Source organism: Cornus florida, unplaced genomic scaffold (assembly GCF_030987335.1).
Source record: "Cornus florida cultivar Cherokee Brave unplaced genomic scaffold, ASM3098733v1 CherokeeBrave_3.0.0_Hap2_Chr08, whole genome shotgun sequence".
In the NCBI taxonomy this organism is placed as follows: domain Eukaryota; kingdom Viridiplantae; phylum Streptophyta; class Magnoliopsida; order Cornales; family Cornaceae; genus Cornus; species Cornus florida.
The window spans coordinates 28,194,666-28,212,142 of NW_026775578.1; the positions used below are offsets into that span (position 1 = coordinate 28,194,666).

The window sequence follows — 17,477 nt, forward strand, 5'->3', positions numbered from 1 at the left end:
TTTAGACTTTCTCTACTAAGTTGTTGAGCTCACCCTATCATTATTAAAGTTATGTAATTATGGCCATGGAGGCCTCATTCTTTGCATTTGATTCTTTAGAAATTGTATAAAACGATACTTGTGTAATTCGGTCTTCAAACGATGTATTGGGCTTGTATTCGGTTTAATTGAAGTCACGGGGTTTGATTATGTTTTTACACTGTTAAATGAAAGATCTTGGGCATGTTTGGGCTTTGAATAAGGTCACATATGGACCAAAGTAGTGCATATATGTAAAATCCAATATTTTAAGCTTTTTTGGGCTGATTTTAAGGTTCTGGTCATCTTAAACCAGTTCAACCCTATTGAACAGGTTCAAGGGGTGCAAATGGTTCTCGAGTGGGCATACTACCCATCTTGAACCGGTTCAGGATTCTTGAACCGGTTCAATACCTCCAGTATGCATATCTCCTTGTCAGCTTATCAGTTTTGATCACTTAACTTCGGACGGGCATAACTTCTTCGTTCCGAACCCAAATAGTCATTCTTGAGTCCATTTTCAAGGATTTTGAGTTATCTTTCCAATGAGACCAACCTCATCCTCAAATTCCATTCATGTTGAGAGTTATGATTGTTTTAGTGGAATAATGTCGAAATTTGCCTTAAACCGGTAAGGGCGCTTTTGGGAATTTATATCCAGTGACCATAGAACCTCACCAAGCATTATAGAACGACTAGAATAGTTGTTTTAAACCTCATTTGACTAGTTTAAGGATGAATTATCCTTTCATATTGTAAAAAGACCATTTTACCCCTAGTATGTCAAGTTCGAGTAAGAACCCGGTTACCGATCCGGACCTCCGGTTTGGGTCGTTACACCATTCATTTGTATTTTGTGGTCTCATTATGATTTCAATATCCATGTAAGGCCTTAAGGCCATATTTTTTATGTATGACGCTTATGGTTTAATTTTAATGGTATATTGGACTTGTGTATGATCTTATTTGATTTTTGTACTACTTAGTTGTGTTAGTTTTATCATTATATGGAAGATTTGAGATAGGTTTGGGCTTTGAGTAAGGTCACCACGGGACCAAAGGATTGCCCAAGTGCACAAGATCAATTTTAGGTATTTTCTGGGCTGATTTTAAGGTTCTGGACATCTTGAGCCGGTTCAGCCCCATTGAACTAGTTCAAGGGGTGCATTTAGTTCACGTATGGGCTAACTACCCATCTTGAACCAGTTCAGGATTCTTCAACCAGTTCAAGTCTTCCAGTGTGTCATTTTTGCCTTGACAATTTGACAGCTTTGATCATCAGATTTTGGACTGTCATAACTTTTTGTTTCCAAACCCAAATAGGGTCATTCTTGAGTCCATTTTTAAGGATTTTGAGTTAGCTTTCCAATGAGACCTACCTCATCCTCAAATTCCATTCATGTTGAGAGTTATGGTTGTTGTAGTGGAATAGTATCAGAATTTGCCTTGAACCGGTAATGACGCTTTTGGGAATTCATATCCGGTGACTGTAGAACCTCACCGAGCATCATGGAATGACTAGAATAGTTGTTTTAAACCTCATTTGACTAGTTTAAGGATGGATTATCCTTTCATATTGTAAAAAGGCCATTTTACCCCTAGTATGTCCTCAGGTTCGGATTAGGACTCGGTTAATTATCCGGACCCCCAGTTTGGGTCGTTACAATTGCTGTGATATTCCCTATAGTATAATCCCGTACTTCTTTTATCCTATGCTTTGTATGGATTCACGGGTTCATTAAGAGGTGTGTCTTAGACACCTCCTACTGAGCGGCTGGCTCACCCCATTACTTTAACATTTTTCAGGTCACGGGAAGAAAGTGGTGGACGACGCTCTTCCACAAGTTTAGATGGGTTAGTAAACTGTTTTGATATCTTTTGTAGCTGTGTTCTTATTTTATTTATTTATTTATTTATTAAGCCTTGGGATGATACATATATTATGTATCAACCTTGGAATTAACTATAGTGCCCTTAAACGACCTCGGGTTCGGGTAAGGACCCGATTAGCGATTCGGACCCTAGGGTTCGGGTCGTTACACTGTGAGTTTACCTTCCTTCATTGAAGCTATTCGGGTTTAAGGATGAGAGGATACAGTGGATTGTGATCTCTATGCATTGAAGCTATTCCAAAGCTTCAGAATTTGATTGTTTTGGACTGTCCCCAGCTGCAATGTCTTCACATTAAAGCTTGCAAACTTCAATCTCGTGAGATTAGAGGGAGACTTCCCCACTTTTAACATTAATTTCATCCTAGATTACATTCCATATTAGCATCTTTTTTACCGGTGAGTAATATTATTTAAACCAAATGTAAACTTAAAATCGATTAAGAATTGCCATTGAATTATTTTACATCCGTATTAAAAAAAATCATACACTTTGTACCACATATTCATTTATTAAAGTCTCTCTTCAAAACATTTGGTCATTCAAACAAAATCAAACATCTAAATTACCAAGAAATCCAAAAAGAAGTTATCAACAATACAATTTTGTAGTAGCATTACAAGCTTGTTTACAGGAGCAAAGCACGGATGCCATCATATATTTGGTTGTTGAGTTGATAGGCTAGGGTGGAAACGACATAAGCTGTGAGTCTACCTTCCTTCCATTTGTTCATTCGAATTCGCATTCTTTCGCATCGAACATAATGACCGAAAATCCAAATCAAATAGAACTGGTCACCACGGAAATGATGAATGTCCATTGAAACACTGAAGCCCTCCCAAAAGTAGGGATGTATACCGATGATAGGCCCGTAGATGAATGTTTTGAGATCCAAATTGTAAGCATATACGCCAGAATTATACATCCGCATGCAGCCACGTTTGTGAATCTGAATCCAGTATAGAGTATTATCAAATAATACAGGGCGGCTCCTCATATAGGGCGGCACAATATCTTTCTTCATGTTAATGGTGAATTTCTGGTCTAGAATTTTCCAAGAAGCATCTCTCACGTTATAGGAAAGTAAAAAACCATCACCCCCAAGTGAACCCAAAAGAATCCTCCTCAAAGTGTCATCGTACACTGCAAAAAGATCGGATTCAGCACGCAGAAACGGCAGTGCTGCGGAGGGTGGTGGCGGATTAATGGGCTCCCATGTATTCTTGCTCGGGTCGAAAACCTCGCACAAAAATTTGTCATCAATGGGGGGTTTTTCAGCATAGGATGAGGAGTAGCGTCTAATACCACCAAAGACATAGATCTTGCCATCACCATCAGTCACTGCCTCAGAAAAACGGCCATCCCTTTTTATGTTCATTTCAGTAAATGTAAATGCTGCTTGATCCCACGTGAAGTTAGCAGTAAGATTAGTGGTGTCCAAGGCAACGACGACGGACGAGTGGTTGTCGGCTGCTGCTGCGGCGGCGCTAGTGCAGTATATAGTGGAGCCCACAGCGACGGAGCAGCTCCCCAACGAAAGTGGCAATTTCATCACGATGGGTTCGATACGAAAGGGCTTTTCTACTCTTCTTCGTGTATTGTTGTTCCTTTTCTTGGTTGATAATTTAATTATGTACAAATCGGTTCCTTCTTGACGATTGTACCCACGCGCATTCACACCAAGATACACAGTTTTCTCGTTTTCCTTTTCCTTTTCCTTTGGCGGAGACGGCCTCGAACATCTAGAGATTGCCTCCTCCTCCTTCCCGGAGGATGAGAGTCCGACAGTGAGGAATCCCATTGCCGTCGCCAAAGATTCAGAGATTGCCTTCTTCTTCTTCTTCCTTCTCTTCCTCATGGATGATGAGAGTCCGATTGCCGTCCCCAAAGATGCAGAGATTGCCTTCTTCTTCTTCCCGGATGATGAGACTCCGATGGTTAGGAGTCCCATTGCCGTCGCCAAAGCTTCAGAGATTTCCTCCTTCTTCTCCCCGGATGATGAGAGTCCTCCAGATATTGGCTTCTTCTTCGCCATCACTGCTATCGATGTCTGCCCCTTAATTTTTAGGGCTTCGCTTCGCAATTTCGAGTTTTAGGGTTTCGCTTCGCAATTGGAGTTTTAGGGTTTGGCTTTGCAATTCGATATCAATCTTCGACTGCTATCGATGTCTGCCCCTTAATTTTTAGGAATTCGCTTCGCAATTGGATGGATAACTTGAGGAGGAGGACGACTAGAGTCCTAGACGGGATGAGTTTTTAAAGGCAGACCTTCTTTGTTTAGGTCTCACTGAACAAACAAAACTGAGTAGGAGTCGACGGGACGGGTCTTTATATAGACAATAATAGGAAACTTCCATGTTAAAGGAGATGATGACCAATTTCAGATTAGGAAACTTGAGGAAATTACGAGAAAACCAATTTCAGATTAGGAAAGAGAAGTGTGTGTATTTTTGGTAAGTAGTACACTCTTGTTTTGTTTTGTTTGTTCAGTTAGAACTAAACCAATTCCTGGTTTATATTGTTGTAGGAATCGACATATAAATTGTGCAAATTGCAAAACATATTGATTGTAATGTTGTTAACCTTTTAAGTGCAATTACAGGCTACACTTTCATGAACTTATTAAACATTGCAATCACAAAAACTGAAGAATTTTTATTTATTGCCTTCTGTTTTTTGGGTGTCTTTTCCCCAAAAATATAAGCACAGCTTCACCATCACTACTTTCAACTAAGAGGTTTGTGCCACAAGCCTTTAGGTGCCATGGATAAGGCACCACTGTTGTTTCATTCCACCTTTCTCACACGTGCACTTCTTTCAACTTCCATAATTCAATTTAAAAATCAAAAAGTCATACAATATATTTTTTTGTCTTTGCTGATAAGCCACAATGGGTAAACGCTAAGAACCAAACCTTGATTCCATATATAGCCATGTCAGTACTATGATAGAAAAACCAGTCACATCCTGCTTAAAAATAAAAAATAAAAAATAAAAAATAAAAACAATATATGCTTTCGATAGATACAAAGAACAATTCCTAGAAGCATACTTGAAAAAAATAATAATAATAAAAAATAAAATAAAATCCTTTAGGCAAACCCACATTCCAACAATCACACAAGGAACAAGTGAAAACTTAAAAAGAGAGAATTGCATGGCTTGGAAATTTAAATGAACTGCATACATATTGCCACCCTTAATATTTTCATGATTTGGGAATATTACCAAGTATAAATGCACAATGAAAATACTTCTGCCATATAGGAGGCCAGTGAAGTTCATTAATCATCTTAAGTAAAGCAATCGAGTTTAACCCAAATAACTAATCATTTTCCTTAATTTTCTATGCTACATAGAACATAGTTTTTATCCAAAAGGCCAGATGGAATTCCTTGTCTCCTAGGTTTGGCAGCTCCTTCCTCATATTTTCTTGATTTGTCTTTATCTCAAAAAATGAAATATTTATGTATGGCATAATGAAGCGGTAACCTTATAACAGTTCATAGTCAAACAACCACCATACTCACAAAATTTGATCCAACATGGGCAAGAAGCACCAAAAGAAAAAGAAGAATCAAAGGCATCAGCAGGATCCAAGCCTTGACAAAAGAAGAAACAACCTGTTAATTCCGGAAACCTTGAATTCTCCAAAGTAAGAAATAATTCTTCTTGTTTCTAATTTTATTCTTCAGACAGTGCTATTTTTATGATGTAGTGCATGAAAAATGTTGAATTTTGGAACAGGTTCTCTGTTGTGGAAAATGATACCGATGATCTGATTAGCAAATTACCCAATGAGATCCTTCTCCATATCCTTTCCTTGCTTCCTTTTGATTCTGCGGTAAAAATGATAAAAATCAGCCCTCTTTCCACACGATTGAATGACTTATGGACTTCAGTGCAACACGGAGCTGAAGGCGACATCGAATCTGCCCTTGCTGACTTTCTCAATCAGTTTGATGAGCTTGATCCTTTAAAGAACCATCGAAGGCTTCAGTTTCACTTTGGCCTAGGTCAGATCCTCTTAGCTTCCATTGGATTAAATAGAAAACTTCATCTTGATTTTTCTAAAGGAAAACAAGAACTCCCAAGGCAGTTTCGTTGGCAGTTGATGGGGCAGAGTTTATGGCACCTTTTCCGCAATGAACATCCCTCTTTGACTCTTGTCAAAACTCTTAAATTAACATCAGTGAACTGTCTCATCAGTGACACAGTTTCTTCCATAATTTCAAGATTAAATTTTCTTGAGAACTTAACTTTGAGAAAATGGAATGGATTGCAATCTGTAAGGATCAGAGCACATAGTGAATTGCAATCTCTATGCATTGAAGATATTCCGGGGCTTCAGTATTTGATTGTTTTGGACTGTCCCAAGCTGCAGTGTCTGTACATTAAAGCTTGCGAACTTCAATCTCTTCAGATTAGAGGGAGACTTCCCCGGTTTTATCTGGAAGGCTATTTTTCATTGCAAGATGCCAAGTTTTATTTCAGAGAATGCTCAGCCTACAATCACTTTAACTGCCAAGATTTTGACTCACTCCTTCAAAGGATAAAAAATGTTAAAAGGCTTACACTATGCAGATGGACATTCGAGGTAGGTTTTGAATATCTATAATGTTCTGTTGCAAATATGTGAGATCATAAAGGTTTTTGTATGAACTTCTTGTTGCAGGAAATTGGGATGGCGTGGTCACACATGGTGCGTTTTAAAAAATTAAAGGATCTATGGTGGATTGACAACTCAATGAATAAATACAACATTTTTGCCTTGGTCTCCTTCCTGAAGATGTGTCCTTCCTTGGAAAGACTCTTCATAAATGTAAGTTCTTTCACTGAAAACAGGAACTAGTCTCAGTTTGTAAGGGACTTTCAATTTCATCAGCGGACTTTAGTTGGAATATTGGAAGCAGCTTCTTCTATGAATGAACTCAAGAACAATTTATTGAAGAAAAGTTTAGAGTCTTCTTGGAACGAGTGCTTTTCTTTAAGTAGCCATCAAAGCCGTAAATACTCTAAATACTTTACTGGGCTCAAGTATAACACCCTGCTAATGAATTTTGCAGATTGAAAGGCCTTGGTACACCTGCTCTCCTTTATGTAGCCATCAAAGCCGTACTTACAAAAGCTATTGCGTGCCATGCACCAGTTGGAAGTACTCAAGGGATGCCATGAGACCGGTGCAACTGAATCATCTAAAAGTGGTAAAAGTGTTTAAACTGAAAGAATTGAGGGATGAAGAAGGTGTGATTTTCTTAGCAGAGAATTTGCTTGCGGAATTTAATGTGAAGCCTCGAATCATAGTAGCATCACTTGAGAACCTTTCACGAAGATTGTTGAGAATCCCACAACAACTAGGTAAGGGCAATCTGAGAAAGGCAGCATCTCAAACACAGAAAAGGAAGTATTTCTATAAGTTTGTGGGAGATGTTGAAGACAACATTGAGCCTTTAAGACATCCTCATATGAGTTTGTAGATGGAAATAGTGTATTGACAGAATCATGACAGCAGGGTATGTTTCTAAATACTTCATTTATAGTCAAACATAAAAGGCCTGTAAAAACGCTTCTAGTTTTAATGTTACTGGTTTTCACTGCATGATGCTAATGGAGTGGATACTCTCTTGTTTGGTACGTTTTGAAATGAAAGGACACACTAGACCTCTTGTTAGAGTACTGAGTGTGTGAGCAATTGCATTTTTATCATTTTTTTTTTGGTCATTTTGACATTTATGCATTTTATTTTTATTGTCGAAAACATGATTATTTTGCAAATGTGTGTTAAATTAATTAAATATCATTATGTGTTAAGAAGTATTATAGACTTTATTATGCAAATGGCATATTTGTCAATTAGTATTTCATAAAGAGCATTGTGGACTTTTTGTTTTACACATGGCATATATGGTATTTGATTATTTTATAAAGGGCAAAGTTGACTATTACTTTTCAAATGGCATATTTGGCATTTGGTCATTTCATGGGGGTAGCGTGGACTTTTAGCATGCAAATGGCATACTTGGAAATTGGTAAATGTGTGAAGGGTTTTTTAGTCATTTCATGGGTGCATGATTTAGCTATGTGTAGGCTTGACATGTGTGGGTGTATCTGGCTGCATTGTGTGCATGTATAGCTGACTATTACATTTCATTGTGCACAAAGTATTTCGGCAGAACAATATTTCTCAGCATTTTGTTTCTTTCACCATGGTCATTGGCTTTACATGCTTAATTGGGGTTCTTGTGTGGGGATTTTGTTGTGGGTGTGGCAATGAGAAGTGAACTATAGACCAGGAGCTTCCTTTTGGTGTAAAGCTTGTCATCATTTTTCCACTATTGGACTGTTAAACTCAGGCTAGAAAGGGGAAAGTCCTTGGTTGGTCTACAAGGAGTGTTCTTCATTTTTCTCCAAAATTGGTGGCTTTGATTCAATCTTTTGGTTGCTTTAAATTGTTCTTGCAAGGGTTTCAAGCTTCTTTGAGGTAGGATTATTTAACTCTCACACCCTTTACCTTTAAGGAATCAGTTCTATGTGTTTTGTGCATAAAACAGTGCTGGAAAACAAATCTGCGAGCTTTAATCTGCAGAATTTCTTGCACAGCAACCTAAACTTCAACTGACCATAACTTCCTCATTTTAAATCCAAATTAAGCAATTTTTGAGTCTACATTGACTAGCTCGAAACAAGCTTTCCAATGATACCAATTTCAGCCTTAGATTCCAACTGTGGAAAAAGTTATGATCCTTTAAACATAGGCTCCCAGGCTCGCGCCCTAATCTGCAGAATTTCCTACACAGCGACCTGAACTTCAACTGACCATAACTTCCTCATTTTAAATCCAAATTGAGCAATTTTTGAGTCTAAATTGACTAGCTCAAAACAAGGTTTCCAATTATACCAATTTTAGCCTTAGATTCCAATTGTGAAAAAAGTTATGACCCTATAAACATAGGCTACTACTTGAAAAAAAATATAATATAAGTTGTTATGATATTTCTTGAAATGAGAAGTTTTGTACTTGATTTTCTAACTGTTATTAAGCAATGTTTGTGTTACTATGTGGTAAATGTGAGATAGAAAGTATGTTTCTTATGTTATACAACCATTGATTAATTAGCCTGTTAATTTACCATACTTGTGTGTGGATTAAAATGCAATACTATAATATTGTATATAAGTTCAGATTTCCATATTTATTACATTACCTGTATATCATGTTACACAAATGTACATGCATCTCATACATCTCACATGAGCATGGGGATGATGTTAGAATGAAAAGAAAAATGAAAATGTTTCAGTAAATGGTTTTGAAAATCGGATAACAGGGAGGTGCCTTGTATCCGTGAGTTTGAAAAAGGGAATTGAATCAATGATTTCAAACTGGACAAGGAGTTGCCTTTTCTATGCAGTTAATGAGAATCTAGAGGAGACGTAGGGAGTGGATCTACGCGTAGTTGTGTCACTAAAGCCCCAAATGATCACAAGAAGTGGCCTTGTATTAGGGATAGATGACCAACTCTCTTCTCATGGTACTGGGGAGCAGCCCTGGGCGGATTACATTAACTTTTTGCAATGGAAATGGGATTTTGGGAAGTGAAAGGTGTAGTGACATTAGCATTGGCATTGGCATTACATGACACTTCATTTTATTTCTCATATGATATGTTATTTTCCTGAGCCTGTATGACCCCTTCATCTTTTATCCGTTCTTTGTTTAGATTCACAGAGGTATTAATGAATGCACTTTAAGTAATTCCTGCTGAGTTGTGGTTGCTCATTCCTATTTTATTTACATCTTTTTAGGTCATAGCATGGGTGGTGTAGAGGGTGTTCCTCCTCAGCTGTAGACAGAGTCGAGGCTGGTGTTGTTGTGTTATATTCGGTATAATAGTCTATGTTTTGTATGATATCTCTTTAAAATATTTCTGGTATGTAATAAATGTTACTTCAGACTTTAAAACTTTAAAGTCGTATTATTTGCATCTTAACTATTTATTTTCAGTCTTGTTTTTGTAAAGGGAGCAGATAGGTGGATGTGTAGTGGAGATAGGTTACAGGGATATTTATTGATTTTGAAACTGTGATTGTTTGTGTGTTATGTTCATAATCTGGACTACGGTCTAGGGGCGTGACAGTTATGGTATCAGAGCATGGTTTCTATAACTTAAGGACGACGGGTAGAGGTCTATCTACAGTTATGTGTGTAAGGGTTTGCATTGTCTTATATACTTACATGTTTATCTGTTATTTGTCTTGTACGCATGCTTACGTGTATATGTGATTACGTGTTTATTTGATTACGACAAAGCATGCTATGTGTTTAAAGGCTTTTATTGATATGAATCAGTTTGGGACTATGGATAGTGTCATTGTTATTGACTTGAATTTCATTTGAGTATGCCGCCTCGTCAGAAGAGTCAGGCATTGGAAGGCCTAGGAGTGAAGCTTAGTGTTAGACATGTTGGGGAGAGTTTAACGTTTTCTCCTATAAGACGGGATGATGTACCGTCACTTATAGAGGAGGGTGAACGACCTGTTTAATGGGCAGTGGCTCGATGACAGAAGGCCAGTCTAGTAAAAGACAGAGAAATGGTTCATCTCAGTCTGGAGGGTAGCAGCCAGTGCGACCTACTCCTTTGACTCATGTGTTATCGGGATCGAGTAGGAGTGGAGTTGTATGTTTCCAATGCTAACAGCTTGGGCACTATAAAACGGAATATCTGTAGTCATCTCATACTGGAGTTTGCTTTGAGTGTGGTCAGTAAGGCCACAAGATTAGAGATTAACCGAGGAGAGCTGAGGTTTTGGGTAGTGGTCGAGGTGCACAACAAAAGCCGTCTCAGTCGGCCACAGCACAGCTTGGATGTAAACCACCGCTACCACCACAGCAACTATGTCTTCCCAAGGATCGAGGTGAGTTCAAAAGGATACTCCTATTAGGATTGGGCAGCAACTTGGGGTTTAGGCTGGGAGTTCACAAGCCAGGCATCCCAGGGTTATATGTTTACAGTTGTTCTTGGGTCATTTTCAGGACCTTTAGTGGTGAAAGGTACATTTGTATTTGCATAGGGACTGGAGATCAGTTTTCTGGACCGAGCATTATGGGGATACGCCGATTAGTGGTTCATGGGTGTTGAGTAGCGTGGTGACCTCTATAATGGTCAGATATCCTCATTGGACTTGGTTGGGTTTCTATTGTGAGGTGTTACCAATGCGGTATAGTTTAAGGGTGCATTGATTAGTGCTTGGCACATGGGAGCGTTTTGCGTACATAATGGTGAAATGTTCAGTTATGATTAATAATTAAGGAGTCCAGAGTTGGATCCTGATGTTAGAGAAGTTTTCACTTAAAAGTCATGTTAGAAGTGAGCCTTAGTGACTTGTGCTTCGATTTAAGGGGGGTCAGTGATACTGTTATTGTCATTTGGGTATGGGATGGCCATATGGATCGGCCGAACATTTTGGATCATACCTAGCCCAAATGTATAATGTCAGGACTTTGACAAAAAAGGGGATTGGTTGTAGCTTGAGTGATACTTGTTGTTCGGGAGGCTTTACAGTTGCCGCGAAAGGAGGATTTTGTTTTGATCTTATCCTTCTTGAGATGACAGGGTTCATTCTTAGGATGGATTGGTTATCATCATTTCATGCCACGATTGATTGCTTCAGTGGTAGAGTTTTAGTGTGTACAGCGGAGGGAGATTGTTTTGTGTTTGTGGGAGATCGGGGTGATTCCTTGGTTTCAGCTTGTTATAGTGTTTGTGGTTGGGACTGCTGTGATTTCTTCTTAACTAACATTTTAGCTAAAGAAGATGGTGATATGGGGACAGTTTCTTCATCAATTGTTTGTGAGTTCTTGGATGTGTTTCTGGATGACTTACCGGATTTACCTCCCAGAAGAGAAGTTGAGTTTATGATTGACTTGATGCCAGGTACTGCACCGATTTCTATGGCTCTATATCGTATGGCACCAACAGAGCTGAAGGAATTAAAGAAGTAGTTGGATGATTTGAGGCTGAAGGGTTTTATTCGGCCTAGTGTTTCACCATGGGGCGCGCCAGTATTGTTTACAAAGAAAAATGATGGTTCTACGAGGTTGTGCATCGATTATCGAAAATTGAATCATGCAACTATCAAGAACAAATATCCTTTACCGCAGATTGATGATTTGTTTGATCAGTTAAGGGGAGCTATTTACTTTTCCAAGATTGATCTAAGATCTGGTTACTACCAGTTATGAATTCGGGATGAGGATATTCCGAAGACAGCTTTTCGTATGTGGTATGGTCATTGTGAGTTCATTGTGATGCCTTTTAGGTTGACTAATGCGCCAGCAGCATTCATGGATATGATGCACCGTGTCTTTCAAAAATATCTGGATCAGTTTGTGGTAGTGTTTGTGGATGACATTCTTGTGTATTCACGATCTCAGGAGGATCACAAGATTCATCTGAGAATAGTGTTACAGATGCTGAGAGAGCACCATTTGTATACCAAATATTCAAAGTGTGAATTTTGGCTGCAAGAGGTAAAGTTTTTGGGACATGTTGTTTCCGATAATGGGGTGTCAGTTGATCCTTCGAAAATAGAAGCAGTTCTGGATTGGGAATGTCCCAAGAATGTATATGAGATTTAGAGTTTTCTTGGCTTAGCGGGTTATTACCGCAGGTTTGTGAGGGACTTTTCTCACTTAGCTGCTCCTATGACTCAGATGACCCGAAAGGGGATCAAATTTGATTGGACTGAGGCTTGTGGTCATCTTTTCAAGAGTTGAAAACGAGATTGACTACAGCTCCACTGTTGGTGATACCTGAGCATGGCTTAGGTTATGTTGTCTTTTATGACGTTTCTCAAGATGGTTTGGGTTGTGTGTTGATGCAGGGTGGTAAGGTAGTAGCTTATGGATCTAGACAGTTGAAGATTCACGAGCTTAACTATCCCACTCATGACTTGGAATTGGCAGCAATTGTTTTTGTTTTGAAGAGCTGGAGGCATTATTTGTACGGTGAGAGATTCGAGGTGTTCTCAGATCACAAGAGTCTCAAGTACCTTTTCTCTCAAAAGGACTTGAATAATAGGCAGAGGCGATTGGTTGAGTATTTGGCAAATTATGATTTTGATTTGCAATGTCATCCGGGTAAGGCGAATGTGGTAGCAGATGCCTTAAGCTAGAAGTCTCATGGAGTTTGGGCTGGGTTAGCCATTCGGAAATGGAAGATGTTGGAGGATCTGGCAGAGATGGGATTACAGTGTTGTGATGCCAGTATTGGTTGTAAGACAGCTTTTCTGTTTAGTCTTGTAGTTCAACCTACTCTTTTTACACGGGTAATTGAGGCACAGAGACAGAACTTAGATTTAGCTGCCATTCATCAGTTGATTTTAGGTGTGGACATAGTAAAGGACTGGACCTTACACACTGATGGTGGTTTACAGTTCAGAGGTTTGTTTATGGTTCCTATGATTTGTCGGGAGGGTGTGTTACGAGAGTTTCACACTTCTCGTTTTACTGTGCATCCAGGTGGTACTAAAATGTATCATAATTTGACACGCTAGTATTGGTGGAATAGGATAAAGGTAGATGTAGCTCAGTTTGTTGTTAGATGTCTTACCTGTCAACAGGTAAAGGCAGAACATTAGAGACCTACTGGTTTGTTGCAGTCATTACCAGTAGCACAGTGGAAATAAAAGTGTGTTGCTATGGATTTTGTGACAGGACTTCCGTGGTCACTTCCGTGGTCACAGAGGGGTAATGAGTCTGTTTGGGTCATTATTGATAGATTGACTAAGACCACTCACTTTTTACTTGTTAAGGCGACAGATTCTGCTGAGGCACTTAGCAGATTGTATGTCAGAGAGATTGTCAGATTGCATGGGGTTCCATTGTCCATTGTTTCGGACAGGGATGCCAAGTTCAAATGAAGTTCTGGGAAGGGCTTCATGCAGCGTTTGGTTTACCGTTGCATTTTAGTACAGCATTCCATCCACAGATGGACGGCCAGTCGGAGCGTACTATCCAGATCTTGGAAGATATGCTTCAGGCCTGTGTACTTGATTTTGGTGGTAGTTGGGCGGATCATTTACCTCTTGTTGAGTTTGCCTACAATAATAGCTATCAGTCGAGCATTGAGATGGTACTTTTTGAGGCATTGTATAGTAGGCGTTGTCGTTCTCCTGTTTGTTGAGGTGGGTAAAACAGCCGCCTTAGGGCCAGACATTGTCTTGGAAACCACTAAAAAGATTAAATTGATTCAGCAGCGGTTGTTGAATGCTCAGAGTTGACAGAAAAGTTACGCAGATAGACGGAGACAGCCATTATCCTTTGAGGTGGGAGACCACGTGTTTCTCAAGGTTTCCCCACGAAAAGGATTGCTACAATTTGGAAAGAGTGGCAAGTTGTCACCTCATTTCATTGGGTCATTTGAGATTTTGGATCGTGTGGGCGAAGTTGCTTACAGATTGGTATTGCCACAACAGATGGACAGGGTCCATAACGTGTTTCATGTTTCAATGCTACGGAAGTATGAGCCGGATCCATCACATGTGTTGAGTTGGGTTGATGTTGACATCGATGGGGATGTTTCTTACGAGGAGGGACTCGTTTAGATTCTTGACACTCGGGACAAAATGTTAAGGGGTAAAAAGGTGACTTTTGTGAAGGTTTTGTAGAGACATCATGGTGTTGAGGAGGCTACGTGGGAATGAGAATAGGATGTTCCTTTTGCGTATCCGAGTTTGTTTTCTTCCCTAGGTACGACTTGATTTCAAGGACGAAATCTTTGTATGTTTGGGAGATTGTAAGCACTTGCATTTTTATCATTTTTTTTGGTCATTTTGACATTCATGCATTTTATTTTTATTGTCGGAAATATGATTATTTTGCAAATATGTCTTAAATTAATTAAATATCATTATGTGTTAAGAAGTATTTTAGACTTTATTATACAAATGGCATATTTGTCAATTAGTATTTCATAAAAGGCATTATGGACTTTTTGTTTTACACATGGCATATATGGTATTTGATTATTTTATAAAGGGCAAAGTTGACTTTTATTTTTCAAATGGCATATTTGGCATTTGTTCATTTCATGGGAGTAGTTTGGACTTTTAGCATGCAAATGACATACTTGGAAATTGGTAAATGTGTGAAGGGTTTTTTAGTTATTTCATGGGTGCATGCTTTAGCTATGTGTAGGTTTGACATGTGTGGGTGTATGTGGCTGCATTGTGCGTATGTATAGCTGACTATTACATTTCATTGTACACAAAGTATTTCGGCAGAACAATATTTCTCAGCATTTTGTTTCTTTCACCATTGTCATCGGCTTTACATGCTTAATTGGGGTTCTTGTGTGGGGATTTTGTTGTGGGTGTGTGAATGAGAAATGAACTAGAGACCATGAGCTTCCTTTTGGTGTAAAGCTTATCATCATTTTTCCACTGTTGGGCTGTTAAACTCTGGCTAGAAAAGGAAAGGTCTTTGGTTGGTCTACAAGGAGTGTTCTTCATTTTTCTCCAAAATTGGTGGCTTTAATTCAATCTTTTGGTTGCTTTAAATTATTCTTGCAAGGGTTTCAAGCTTCTTTGAGGTAGAATTACTTAACTTTCACACCCTTTACCTTTAAGGAATCAATTCTATGTGTTTTGTGCATAAAACAGTGCTGAAAAATGAATCTGCGAGCTTTAATCTGCAGAATTTCCTATGCAGCGACCTAAATTTCAAATGATCATAACTTCCTTATTTTAAATCCAAATTGAGCGATTTTTGAGTCTAAATTGACTAGATCGAAACAAGATTTCCAATGATGCCAATTTCAGCCCTAGATTCCAATTGTGGAAAAAGTTATAACCCTGTAAACATAGGCTGCCAGGCTCGCGACTTAATCTGTAAAATTTCCTGCACAGTGACCTGAACTTCAACTGCCATAACTTCCTCACTTTAAATCCAAATTGAGCAATTTTTTAGTCTAAATTGACTAGCTTAAAACAAGCTTTCCAATGATACTAATTTTAGCCTTAGATTCAAATTGTGGAAAAAGTTATGACCCTATAAACATAGGCTGCTACTTGAAAAAAAATATAATATAGGTTGTTATGATATTTCTTGAAATGGGAAGTTTTGTACTTGATTTTCTAACTGTTATTAAGCACTATTTGTGTTGTTATGTGGTAAATGTGAGATATGTTGTGTTCACAATCCTGACTATAGTCTAGGGGCGTGACAGGGTGTTTGTTTGAACTTAACAAAGTTCTAATGTTTGGGATTTTGGGCACCAGTGGATTGAATTACGAAACCATTATTTTATCCGTATGTATAATTGATGTAATCCAATTATTTAGTGTCTAATCTAAATTCTATAAGGGGGATTTAGACGTGGGAGAAAACGTTGGACCCTAAGAAAATCCTTGAACTCCCATTTTCATGACTTCGTGTTCTACCATACTGATAAGTGCTTAAATGTTGCACATTTCAGCACCTAAGCTAGGGTATTTCAGTCTTTGCATCTATCTTAAGTTTATGTTTTAGTCCTAATTTATGTTTATGTGTATTTCAGGGCAATAAAGTTAAAATGAGCTAAGAACGGTCCAATTAAGCCTTTTTGGAGTTAAGCAAATATTTTCAGAAAATGGCACAAAACGGTCAATCTCGGGCCTTTGATGATGTTCCCAAAGATGGAGAAGCAAACCAAATAGCCCGGGGCAAAAATGGAGCTGAATAAGGCTTAAAGGAATTTTCTAACTGTGGGGGATCGATCCCCCAGGGTGGGAGATCAATCCCTCAGGACTTGGCAACATTGCATATTTTTGTTTTAATGTTTGGGCTTATTTTGTAACCTAGTGGGCTTTAATAGGTTTATTACTTAAGCCCAGTGAGGCCCATTGTTTTTAGGGTTAGTATTTATTAGTTTAGTGATTTATTATTTGGGGATTGAAGTTTTGATTATTTTTTTTGAATCTGTATCGTGATATTGTTCTCTCTGAAAGAAAACGAAAGAAAGAAAAAAAAGCGAGGGTTTCAAGAATATTTTTTACAGAGGCTTTGTCTACAGTTGAAGGAAGAAGAAGAAGGGCCAAAAGATGGAGATATGACTTGTTGACACCATGATCATCTCCTCCATGAGCTAGTTCTTCACTTAGGGCTTGGATGAGCCCTAAGTTCATGTAACCCTAACCTTTGTATTTCTTTTCTTGGGGAATTATTATGTTGTAATTAAATTGTATGGCCTTGCGATTTCTTAATATATACATGCTTGATTTGATAAATTAGGGTTTGTATTGATAAATTCTTCCATTGAAATCTCCAATTGATTGTATGTCTATGTATGATTAATTAGGGATTTTATTCTTCATTAGATGATTAGAATTTAATTCTTCCATTGATTCTTTATGAAAATTGCATGTCTAGGTGTGATTGATTTAGAATTATACTCTACACTAATACTTCTTTTAGTTGTATTTAGTGATGGCCATAGCATGAGACTTAGTTGATACAATTGTCAATTAATTTGATGGATAAAGGCTTAATCATGATAGATTGTTTTACAAATTAGCTTATTTGTCATTAG

General features: G+C 38.3%; 1 protein-coding gene across 1 annotated transcript; it reads left to right on the forward strand.

The window, feature by feature from the left end:
* Positions 1 to 5,453: 5,453 nt before the first annotated feature.
* On the forward strand, positions 5,454 to 7,385 carry LOC132269945 (F-box protein At2g39490). The gene is made up of 4 exons (XM_059771166.1): positions 5,454 to 5,563; positions 5,656 to 6,505; positions 6,584 to 6,730; positions 6,975 to 7,385. The coding sequence occupies exons 1-4, from the start codon at positions 5,454 to 5,456 to the stop codon at positions 7,383 to 7,385; spliced, it is 1,518 nt and encodes a 505-aa protein (XP_059627149.1).
* Positions 7,386 to 17,477: the final 10,092 nt, after the last annotated feature.